The sequence below is a fragment of the Balaenoptera acutorostrata genome, chromosome 20, assembly GCF_949987535.1.
Source record: "Balaenoptera acutorostrata chromosome 20, mBalAcu1.1, whole genome shotgun sequence".
Lineage (NCBI taxonomy): Eukaryota > Metazoa > Chordata > Mammalia > Artiodactyla > Balaenopteridae > Balaenoptera > Balaenoptera acutorostrata.
The window spans coordinates 22,378,815-22,391,044 of NC_080083.1; the positions used below are offsets into that span (position 1 = coordinate 22,378,815).

Genomic DNA, 12,230 nt, shown 5'->3' on the forward strand with positions numbered 1-12,230 from the left:
TGTGAAGAGATGTTCAAAATCACTAGCTATTAGGGAAGTGCAAATTAAGACAGTAAGTATTACTATACAACTGTCAGAGTGCCTAAAATAAAAACTAGTGACAACACCAAATGTTTGCAAGAATGTGGAGTAATTGGAAAACTTGTACATAGTTGGTGGGAATGTAAATGATAAAGCCAGTCTGGAAAATAATTTGGAAATTTCTTATAAAACTAAATATTTACCATATGTTCCAACAATTCCATTCCTAGTTATATACCCATAAGAAATGAAAGCATATGTTCACATAAAAACTTGTACATGAATGTCCACAGCAACATTATTTATAATAACTACAAAGGGGAAACAACCCAGTATCCATCAACTGATAAATGGATAAACAAAATATGGTATGGCCATACAGTGGAAAATTATTTGGCCATAAAGAGAAATGAAGTATGGATACATGCTACAACATTGAAAACATTATGCTAAGTGAAAGAAGCTGCATATGATATCATTCCATTTATATGAAATATCTAGAATAGGCAAATCTATAAAGACAGAAAGTAGATTAGTCATTGCCTAGGACTGGGGAGGGGTTTGGGGGAAATAGGGAGTGTCTGCTACTGAGTACAGGGTTTCTTTTGGGGGTAATGAAAATGTTCTAAAATTGATTGTGACGATGGTTCACAACCATGTGAATATAATAAAAACCATTGAATTATATACTTTAAATGGCTGAAATATATGGTATGTGAATTATATCTCAATAAAGTTGTTAAGGATTTTAAAATGAGATTAGCAAGGTCACAGGCTATAAGATCCATATACAAAAATTAGTTGTATTTCTGCATACTGGCTAGCAATGAACAAGCAAAAAATTAAATTAAAATAATTTTATTCACTATGGCATTGAAAATAATAAAATGCTTAGGAACAAATTCAACAAAAAAAGTGTAATACTTGTACATTAAAAATTATATTACTGGGACTTCCCTGGTGGTCCAGTGGTTAAGAATCCGTCTTGCAATGCCCGAGATGCCAGTTCGATCCCTGGTCGGGGAACTAAGATCCCACATGCCATGGGGCAACTAAGCCTGCGTGCCGCAACTGCAGAGCCCACATGCCACAACTAGAGAGAAGCCTGCACACTGCAATGAAGCAAAAAGGCCGTGCACTGCAACTAAGACCCAACGCAGCCAAAAAATAAAAATAAAAATAAATTATATTACATTGCTGAGAGAAATTGAAGAAATTTAAAGTCTAAATACAGGCAGACCTTGTTTTATTGCACTCGCTTTATTGCACTTCACAGATAATTGCATTTTACAAATTGAAGGTTTGTGACAACCCTGCATTGTCAGATGATGGTTAGCATTTTTTAGCAATAAAATCTTTTAAAATTAAGGTATGTACATTTTTTGGTAGACATAATGCTATTATTGAACACTTAGTAGACTATAGTATAGAGTAAACATAACTTTTCCATGCATTGGGAAACCGAAAAATTCATGTGACTTGCTTTATTGCAATATTCACTTTATTGTGGTGGTGAATTGTGGAACCGAACCCGCAATATCTATGAGGTATGCCTGTAAATGGAGAGACAGTCCATGTTTGGGAATTGGAAAACTCAATATTGTCAAAATGGTGATTTTCCCTAAATTGATCTATAAATTCACAGTCCATGTCAAAATCCCAGGAGGATTTGTTTTTTCTTTCTAGAATTTGCCAGACTCATCCTAAAATTTACATGGAAACCCAAAGGACCTAGAATAGACAAAACAATTACGGAAAAGGAGAGCCAAGTTGGAAGACTTAAACTACCTGATTTCAAAAACTGACTGTAAAGCCACAGTTATCAAGGCTGTGTGGCATTGCTACAGGGATAGGCATATAGATCAGTGAATCAGAATTAGGAGTCCACAGCTAAATCTATTTATATATATGGGCAGTTGATTTTCAAAAGAGGTACATCCTTGATTCAAGATTTCTTTGCTTGGAAAAGCCCCAGTGTAAAACAGTCTCTCACAGCGCGTGCTGCAGTGTAACTCAGACTGCCTTGCAGTCAGGCTAGCTAATGCATCACAGTCTGCCGGATAAACTGCTACATCATCCTTGGTGCTTGGCATGTTACAATGTTGGGATCAGTGTGGGCTTCTAGTTGGATTTTGTGCCAGGTACGTGTCTACTTTGGACACTCTTTCATGTTAGATTAAAATGAGGATGCTTTGAATTTGGAGGAATGAATGTGGCTTTTTCTTTCTTTTGTTCTAATATTACAGGAGGATTGGGAGCAGCATCCATAAAAGATTAGAAACACTAGCTTTGTTTTGGATCTGGGTGTGCTGTGTTAGTGTTTGGTTGTTTTAGAAAGATCCCTTTGGTGAAAGGAAGCACAAACTTGATTACTGAGAGTGACTCTTTAGTATTTTTTCTGATATAATCAAGTGCAAAATAGCCTGCTTTATTCTATACGCAATGCTTTGCTTTTTGAATGTTGAACTTATATAACAAAGGCAGAGAGTGATTCTCTTTTGGGAACTGCCTACATCTGGCAGTTAGATGTGTGTAAAATTGAGCTGCTTCTACATCTGTGGTCACTGTAATTGTTCTGAACAAAGGCTTCAGTGCTCTGTTTTTTGAGACATGTTATCCTGAAGAGACATAAAGATAGGAGGACTCCTCTGCATCAGCTTCTTTAAAGGAGGAAGCAAACTTGACTGACTTTATCAGACGTTAGCATAGTATGGAAGGAATGATGCAGAGTGGTACAGGCCAGAAACCAATCCAGGACTTCCATTTTTTATTATGGCTAATGGTCATATTGAGCAAGTGTCCTGATTGAGTCTTTTCACCTTGGGTCACCTGAATGTCCTAAGATCAAGGTTTGTCTTCATCATTTATCTTCTATTTGATTTTTCATCTTTCATCTGTGTTCCAGGTCATTTGTGTACTTCTGTTTTGGAGGGTTTCCCTGGAAGGTTAATAGGTTCTCAGCATAGTTGGCATTAGATAACAATTAACCATTTGTATTCAACATTTTGGTGAGAAAGAATTTTTCTGTGGTACATGAATCAGGTTAGATATGACTCTGGTGGATTATACCATTCCTAAGGACTTATCTCAGGAAATTGTGATTCTGTAGATTCTAGCTGTTGCAGTCTTTTCTGCCATTACAAGGGAGCAATATTCTGAGCAATATCTACTTAATTAAAAGCTAAAACAGGACTATGTTACTATATAACATTCAGCCACCATTTATTTATTTAAGTGATTTGTCCATCTGTGGCAAATTTGCTTGCATAGCAATAGATGTGTCCCAGTAGTTTTTTAGGCGGGATTTTTCTTCCCTGCTTAAACTGGGTTAGACCTCTTGTGTCTAAAATATTTTTCTGGGCCCCTTTTCCTTTCAGGGATTTTATCCACATCTTCTCCTTATCCCATTTGTACCAGCTCCAGTCTTATTCTCAAATTTTAGTGAATAAAATCTTAGATTTTGTTGTTTTTTAAAAAGGTATGTGTGTGTGTGTGTGTGTGTGTGTGTGTGTGTGTGTGTATGTGTGTGTACACCACTACTCTGGCCTGAGAATTAGAGTTGTGACTCCCACATTATTCAAAGTACCTCAGTAGTGGCATGTTTCGTCCTTTTGACTGGCTTTCTTTCTCTCCTGACCTGCTCTCCCCGCTCTTGGAGTCTGAAAATCAGTATTGTTTGTTTTGATTGGATCTCAGAAATTACCTACTTAGGCTGTGCTGTCCTCCTCCCTCTGGATTTCCTGACCCCATTACTCTCTTGGCATAGTTGTCCTGGTAAACTTTGTCTTCTTTTTGCCCTGTCATGTGCTCCTGGCAGTCTGGAGGGGCCGTGGAGCTTTTCTCTGGTGACTGTCAGAAGAAAGTGACCGTTGTTGAAACACGTTTGCTGTGGCTAAGGCAGAGCTGCTGAGATCTACTTTCTAGTTATACAAGCTTTTATATTTCTCCCCCTCTCCTCTCAGTCCCCTTGGGAAATCAACTAATTCTGTGTGTGGGCCCAGTGTAGGGGGAAAATGCAAACAGGAGGGGAAGTATGGAAACTGGGGACAAAGTACACAAAAAGACTGTAGCTTGAGGCCATCAGGAATACTCTACTCTGACTGAAGCAGGGCCAAGAAGTAGGCACAGTATGTCTTGTCCTCCTGGGTTTTAAGCACCTGCAGCAGGAGGACAAACTCCGGCTTGTGTTTACAAGGCCGACATCTGAAGAAAAAGCCTCCATTCCTTTGCCATCTTGATATGGAGGGTTCTGCGGAGGAAAATAAGGAGATAAGATATTACATGCTTCGAAGGTAAGTTTTAGAGTGCCGTATCTGGGCAATATATACCTTTAAAAAACAGTAAGACATTGACAGCTAAGCCCTGGAATTTATGGGCAATCTGATTTGATGATTTTCTTGTGTCTGTAGGAAACTTTTTTTTTTTTTAAGGAAATGAATTAAAACACTCATATTTGCTCCTGGATTTCTAAACCTTTATTTTACACTCAGAATTTGAACCAAAGATACCCGAGACCATGTGTGACATTGTAGCTGTGTTGAAAACAAGCACCCGTGCACAGACCTTGCTGTGTGCTGGTCTTTCGTTAAGGAATCTCGCTTAGTCTGTGCCAAAATTGCTCACTGTTCTTGGCTGGTTTTTCAAGAGTGAAGTCTCTTCATCTATTTTGAAGGAAAATATCAATTCTGTGTAGTAGGTAGCATCCTGTTGAAGGTAGTTTTGCAGAAAACTTTTTTAGACTATGTCTCTTGGACCAGGAAAGGTGGCTGCTGCCATTGTCCTGGCGTGTGACAGTAGGCAACTAGACTGGAGGTGTTGAGCGTGCAAGCTCTCCTATCCCGAATCTTTCTTCTTCCTGCTGTTAGAACTCAAGCTGAGGAGGCAATGAGTCAGGCCTTCTTGGCCTTCTTCAGACCTCTTGCAGGTCTGTGCCTCTCCAGCAGAGGGTCGACATAAAAGACCTGAATGATTTGCTGGATGGCAGTCATTAAGGGTCGCTTGCTTGTTTTTGCAATCTGGAGTTTTTATTTTGACAAAAATTACCCGAAAATTAAATAGACCTTGGAAAATATAGAAACAAATGAAAAACACTGATGTGGCAAAATGTGTCTTTAAAACAGTCATCCTTTCCTTTTCCTTTTTACTTGACCTCTTCCACCGTTTGGGGGGGTAAACCAAGCAAATCTTCCACTGAGAGTCAAATAAGTAAAAAGCAACTGGTATATTCTACATATACATATTATATATTGTTTTATATATAATATATACTTATATATTATATATTTTGTATATTTTAATATATACACAATAAAATGATTTATATATGTATAAATATAATAAATATATATAACTTTGGTTTATTGTTTTATATATGTAAAACAAACATATATACAAACAGAATACACACACAAATATATATATTTATTATACACACATACACAGTTTTATTTTGTTTTTCTGTGGTTACATACAATAGGTGATCTGTCCATTTTTTTCAAGGAGACATCCCTCCTGGAGCAGTCTGTCCTCCAATTTGAACAATCATCTAGAGAATTCCCTTCTCTTCTGTGTTGGATCCTCTATTTCTTGCATTCCTTGTCTTCCTTTTTCTTGGTTTACTTCATCTTTTGGGAAGACAACATTCTCTGGTAGCTTCCTGAGAAAAGCTAGGTGAGAAGTAAAGATTTTGAGATCTTTTCTATCTTTCCACTTGATCCTCTTGTTTTTAGCATGGTGCCTAACTTCTGAACATGGCTATATGAATGATCACATCTTTTTTTTTTTTAATCTTTTTTTAAAATAAATTTATTTATTTATTTTTGGCTGCATTGGGTCTTTGTTGTTGCACGCAGGCTTTCTCTAGTTGCGGTGAGAGGGGGCTACTCTTTGTTGTGGTGCGCAGGCTTCTCATTGCGGTGGCTTCTCTTGTTGTGGAGCACGAGCTCTAGGCGTGCGGGCTTCAGTAGTTGTGGCACGCAGGCTCAGTAGTTGTGGCTCACAGGCTCTAGAGTGCAGGCTCAGTAGTTGTGGCAAATAGGCTTAGTTGCTCCGCAGCATGTGGGATCTTCCCAGACCAGGGATCGAACCTGTGTCCCCTGCATTGGCAGGCGGATTCTTAACCACTGTGCCACGAGGCAAGTCCTCATCCCATCATTAAAAGTAAGGTATATTTCTGTTTTTCTCCCCTCTTTGATTACATGTGACCCTCAGGGCACTCCTTTGTTATCTCTAAACTATTGATTAAACAGTATGACCAATCCCTTCCCCACCTTAATTTTATCGGTAAAGATTTTGCTTCCCTTTTTGTCTTATACTCAGGCATCTCCTTATTTATCCTAGGTTTATATCTTCTCTGTCTCTTTCTCCCTAGGAAACTGAAAGTTGATCTCTAGGGAGTGTGTGTGTGTGTGTGTGTGTGTGTGTGTGTGTGTGTGTGTGTGTTTAATCTCAGGTGTACAGAATTATATAATCATAATTTTTGGTTCAAGACACACTCATTTGTCCATGTATAACCCACTATTATTTATTTATTTGGTTACTTATTTAGTAATATTAAAAATAGTGTAGGGGCTTCCCTGGTGGCGCAGTGGTTGAGAATCTGCCTGCCAATGCAGGGCACACGGGTTCGAGCCCTGGTCTGGGAAGATCCCACATGCCACGGAGCAACTGGGCCCGTGAGCCACAATTACTGAGCCTGCGCGTCTTGAGCCTGTGCTCCGCAACAAGAGAGGCCACGATAGTGAGAGGCCCACGCACCGCGATGAAGAGTGGCCCCCGCTTGCCACGACTAGAGGAAGCCCTCGCACAGAAACGAAGACCCAACACAGCCATAAATAAATAAATTAATAAAAAAAAAATATTAGGCCATAAAATCTCAAAAATACCTTAAAAAAAAATAGTGTAAAATAGAATTTGAAAACCCACCACTTAAACAAAGGTTGATCCTTGGCCGTCACCTACATCTTTCTAAGCATATGGTCTCTCCTCCATAAACCTTCTCCCTGCTTTCCCCACCCAGGTAGTCATTTCCCTTAATCACATGTTCATCACATTATTTTGTTTCTCTGTTTACATAGTTTTATTGTATCTATATGTGTGTCTTAAAAGTATGTATATTTTAGTTTTTAACCTTATGATCTGTTTTTAATTATATAATTTATATATAATATTTGGGAGCTTCTTATATATTAATCATATATCTAGACACTAGACTAAGGCCTCCTATTATTTCTAATAATTTGCGGAATCTTTTGTTTTCTGTGTAAATTACATCATTCACAAATAAATATTATTTAACTTCCTTCTTGGCAGTCCTCAGGTCTCTAATTTACTTATTTTTTTATTTTATTGCACTTGCTAGGAAATCTAACAGTTTTACATTTATGGATTTTCTAAAATTAAACCATCCTTGCTTACCTGGGACAAACTCAAGTTGGTTGTGGAGTAACATATTTTTTAACTAATATTTTGCGCATCCTTGACCCAACACCTATTTAGAATATCGTCTTTAGGATGTGGTCATGAGTAAAGTGGCCCTGGACTTCCCTTTCATGTAACGTCTTTGTCTGGTTCTGGTATCAGTATTACTCTAACTGGGGAGTTTTACTTCTTTTTCTACTGTCTGGAAGTTTGGTAGGCTACGATCCTTGAAAGTTCGGTAGAACTTGTCTTTTAAAACCATCTGGGGCTTCCCTGGTGGCACAGTGGTTGAGAATCCACCTGCCAATGCAGGAGACATGGGTTCGAGCCCTGGTCTGGGAAGATCCCACATGCCGCGGAGCAACTAAGCCCGTGCACCGCAACTACTGAGCCTGCGCTCTAGAGCCTTCAGGCCACAGCTACTGAAGCCCACGGGCCTAGAGCCCATGCTCCACAACAAGAGAAGCCACCGCAATGAGAAGCCTGCGCAGCCCAACAGAGTAAACCCCGTTCGCTGCAACTAGAGAAAGCCCGCGCACAGCAACAAAGACCCAACACAGCCAAAAATAAATAAATAAATAAATAAGTAAGTAAGTAAGTAAATAAATAAATAAAATAAAAATAAAACCATCTGGACCTGGTATTTCTCTGTGGGAAGATTTTTTTTTTTTTTTTAAAGTGTAGGCTTATTTTATTTATTTTTATTTTTGGTTGTGTTGGGTCTTCGTTTCTGTGTGAGGGCTTTCTCTAGTTGCAGCAAGCGGGGGCCACTCTTCATCGTGGTGCGCGGGCCTCTCACTATTGCGGCCTCTCTTGTTGTGGAGCACAGGCTCCAGGCGCGCAGGCTCAGTAATTGTGGCTCACTGCCTTAGTTGCTCCGTGGCATGTGGGATCCTCCCAGACCAGGGCTCGAACCCGTGTCCCCTGCATTGGCAGGCAGATTCTCAACCACTGCGCCACCAGCGAAGCCCTGTGGGAAGATTTTAATCATACTCTTTTATTTTGAAGAGAGAAATTACCTGAGTGCAACGTTAGAGTGTAGGAGAAAGGAAGAAAAGATAGAAATGGAAGAAAGCAGCTGTCTGTTAAATAGTGTATAAAGGATTTTATTTACTATATCCATTATCTCATTTAATCCTCAAAATGCCCTTTCAGAAGGTCTGTCAGTGCTATGAGTCAAGGTCCAGTCAGGGAAAGAGAAACTGCATTAGGTATTATAAACAAAAGACATTCAATTGTGAGAATTGGTTACTCGGGTGTTAGTAGAATAAAAGAACAAAATAGACATGCTGAGGTAATCCAAGGTTAATATCTGCAGGAAGCAGCTACCACCCCTAGGGAAGAGGTAGTATTCCCAGAACCTACAAGCTTGGAGAGGGCCCAAGGTTCTTGGAGAGGGGCTGGTGCTTGGACCTCTGGGAGTAAGCTTTGCGTAGCTGGTGCTCAGATCCCTGAGGAGGAGGCCTGGCCTGACAGGTGATTGATAGGCCCAGGCCGGTAGCCCAGAGGATGAGTGAGCATGGCAGGGCTGGTACTCTGACAGCCAAGGAGCCGCAACCCACTGCTCCTCGTCCTTCTACGGGAACGCATCACGGCTGTTCCTTGGAATGCTGAAAGATGCTAGAGACTGGAATTAACTCTCTTTTCCTGTGGAGCAATGCTGATAATAGCTGGAAAATAAGAAGAAAATCCCTTTCTCTCTTTCTCTCTCTCTTTTTTTTTTTTTAAAACCCTTCTGCCTTCCTATTGGCGGAATCAAACAAGTTTGCATGGTGTTAAGCCCTGTTGTCATAGAGCAGAGCATAAAAGGATGGGCTTGGAGCTGAGAGACAATAGCTAAAAACCTAGAACAGTGAATACCATACATATTTACAAAGAGAAAAGTGAAGCTTAGCAAGTTTAAGTTATTCGGTGAAGATCTGGATTTTTTTTTTTTTTTTAATTTTTAAATTTATTTATGGCTGTGTTGGGTCTTCGTTTCTGTGCGAGGGCTTTCTCTAGTTGTGGCAAGTGGGGGCCACTCTTCATCGCGGTGCGCGGGCCCTTCACTATCGCCGCCTCTCTTGTTGCGGAGCACAGGCTCCAGACGCGCAGGCTCAGTAATTGTGGCTCACGGGCCCAGTTGCTCCGCGGCATTTGGGATCCTCCCGGACCAGGGCCCGAACCCGTGTCCCCTGCATTGGCAGGCGGATTCCCAACCACTGCGCCACCAGGGAAGCCCGAAGATCTGGAATTTAAAGCAGGCCTGTGCTGTTTCCACCACTGTCTAATCTAAAACACCATTGATTGTTAGAGGCACCATTATTGAATGTACCACTGAGAAAAAACATTCTGCCAATTAAATAAAGCACACCATCAGTTGTAAGATACATACCAATTTCAGAGATTCTAAAAAGCTAAAAAAAAAAATGTTATCTTAAGGTCAATGAAATATGGTTTATAAATAAATTGCCTTGTAATGCCTTGTAAATAAATTGTTTTTGGAGTTGTTGATTTTGAAACGTCTATGGAATATCCAAGTAAAACATTTAGTAGGCAGTTAAAAATGTGGAGTTACAGCTCATAAGAAAAATGGAGGTTAGAGATACAGAGGTGAAGGTCATCTGTGTGTCAGAATCATAATCCAGAAACAGGTTTGCTAACTGTTGTGGGTGGTTTTTTAAAGTTTTAACAGTCACTCTGAGTCTATTATTTATACCATCTCATTTTAGTGTGTTCTTTGCCTATCTCTTTATGATGGCATCTGTTGGTAAACCTTGATATTGTCTTTTATTATTCAGGAACACTTTTTTTTTTTCTTAAATTTCCACAAGCAAAGATCATTTTCTTTTCTCTCTTCTATATAAAAACTATGTGGTCTGCCACCATGCAGTCTTCACAAGGGTGCAATTGGAAGTGCTCTTATAAGTCCGATAGTGAAAAGCAGGTCTCCAGGGGAGATAGATGATGTGAAGAAATCTTATCTGTAGACTTTCATGATTTCTCTATTTTTACAGGTCCAGCATGTCTGGTTTGCACCTAGTAAAGCAAGGTCGAGACCGAAAGAAAATAGACTCACAGCGAGATTTCACTGTAGCTTCTCCAGCAGAATTCGTTACTCGTTTTGGTGGGAATAAAGTGATTGAGAAGGTAAGTTATAACCTGCTAAATTATTTTTTCAAAAGTACATGAGATTTAATGCCTAGATTTGTTGTCTAGATTTGCTCAAAACCGATATTTAAATTGAATTTCTGAGACTGCAGAATTATCCTTTCTGCCTCCCTAGCATCCTATTAAATAATTTCACTATTTTCTGTAATATGTATTTACCACTGACAATTTAGTCATAACTAAGTAAGAAGATGAGGCAGCGCCCATAAAGTGCTTTTAGAAAGATCTTGCGGTTTTTATGGGGTTGAGTTGCACTGATCTGAGAGGTTATGAGAAATTGATTAGCTTGTGGGGTGGTGGTGAGGAGGTAACATGTCATAACATTGGGTTTAGAGCTAAGGGAGTGGAGAGAGTTTCAGAACAGAAGGCTTCAACAAGTTTGATACAGTGTAACCTATTGGGTTCCTCCAGGAATTTGAGATGTTTAGAGGGCATATACCACATGAAATACTTAAAGAGATTACAGGTGTTTTGAAATGTTGTGAGTTACTCTGTGTCACTTTTATCTAAACCATATTGGAGCTGAGAGGATGACTTGGTTGAAATAGCTTGCAGTGATTAAAAGATTCAAGGATGGGGACCTATATTCTCTGTCCTAAAAGTGTTGCTTTAGCGGTACATTCCTGTTAGTCTTCCAGTGAGGAGAGATTACGTGTCTCCCAACCTATGTTATCCTCAGGGTGATAATTGCAAGACAGGCAACGAGGTGAAAGGTTTGTTTAACAGAGAAGTCTCAGGATCATTGATCCTTCTACTCTTTTTCTTGTGACCGTTCTTTCTGGGGCAGTCTGTACAATTCTAAGGCATTTGGATTCAGCATTCTGGAGAGAGGTGGTGGTTAGTGTAGGCATTCTTATACATGTTCAGGACTCTGTGCCATGTTTCACTACAACAGAGAATAGTGCGTGACACTACACTGTTGAATCTTCCCCCAGCCTTATTTATATCCATCTTCCCCCTGACGTTTGTTTCTTCTATTCCCTAAGAGTAGGTATGGTAGAATAATTCACAAACTCATAAGATTTGAGTAACTGATTTTTCCCTTCAAGAAATGAAGTTAGAAGGGAGTAAGTTTTAGCTGGCACATATTGAAGTATTTGCTTAGCTAACGTCTTAAAATATCCCTTGATCATGTGGGAGTTGGTTCCTAACTGCCTAGACCAACAATACAAATTCCTAGTTGAAACTCTGGCTTTTCAGAGGAAGATCTACAAAAGTGATTTCATCTCTTTTCCCCTGTCTTTGCCTGTCTTTTCTACTTCTCTCCAATTCCCATGTTCCCACCGTCCCAGGTTCTCATTGCCAACAATGGCATTGCAGCAGTGAAATGCATGCGGTCTATCCGCCGGTGGTCTTATGAGATGTTTCGAAACGAACGTGCAATCCGATTTGTTGTCATGGTCACACCTGAAGACCTGAAAGCCAATGCAGGTAAGTTATGAACATTAAGAAAGCATCATCCTCAAGCATAAAACATTGAATGGCACAGCCTTTAAGGAGAAGAATGTTAACTCAGGGGGATTCCCAAACCCAAGGATTTCTCTTTTGAAAAGTGTCAATAGTAGGCGTAGACAAGGATTGTATTATATTTAACCTCAACGTAGACGCCTGTGTTCTAAGTAAAAATAGGTAGAAATTTA

At 39.7% G+C, this 12,230-nt stretch overlaps 1 protein-coding gene across 8 annotated transcripts in view; it reads left to right on the plus strand.

Annotated features, from left to right (window-relative positions):
- The window catches only part of ACACA (acetyl-CoA carboxylase alpha), a 210,266-nt gene that overhangs the window by 78,198 nt on the left and 119,838 nt on the right, over positions 1 to 12,230 (plus strand). For all 8 annotated transcript variants that reach the window (XM_057535458.1, XM_057535459.1, XM_057535463.1 and 5 more), the window contains 2 exons: positions 10,437 to 10,569; positions 11,883 to 12,021. In XM_057535458.1, coding sequence (XP_057391441.1) covers positions 10,437 to 10,569; positions 11,883 to 12,021 — 272 coding nt within the window. The remainder of the gene's footprint in view (positions 1 to 10,436; positions 10,570 to 11,882; positions 12,022 to 12,230) is intronic.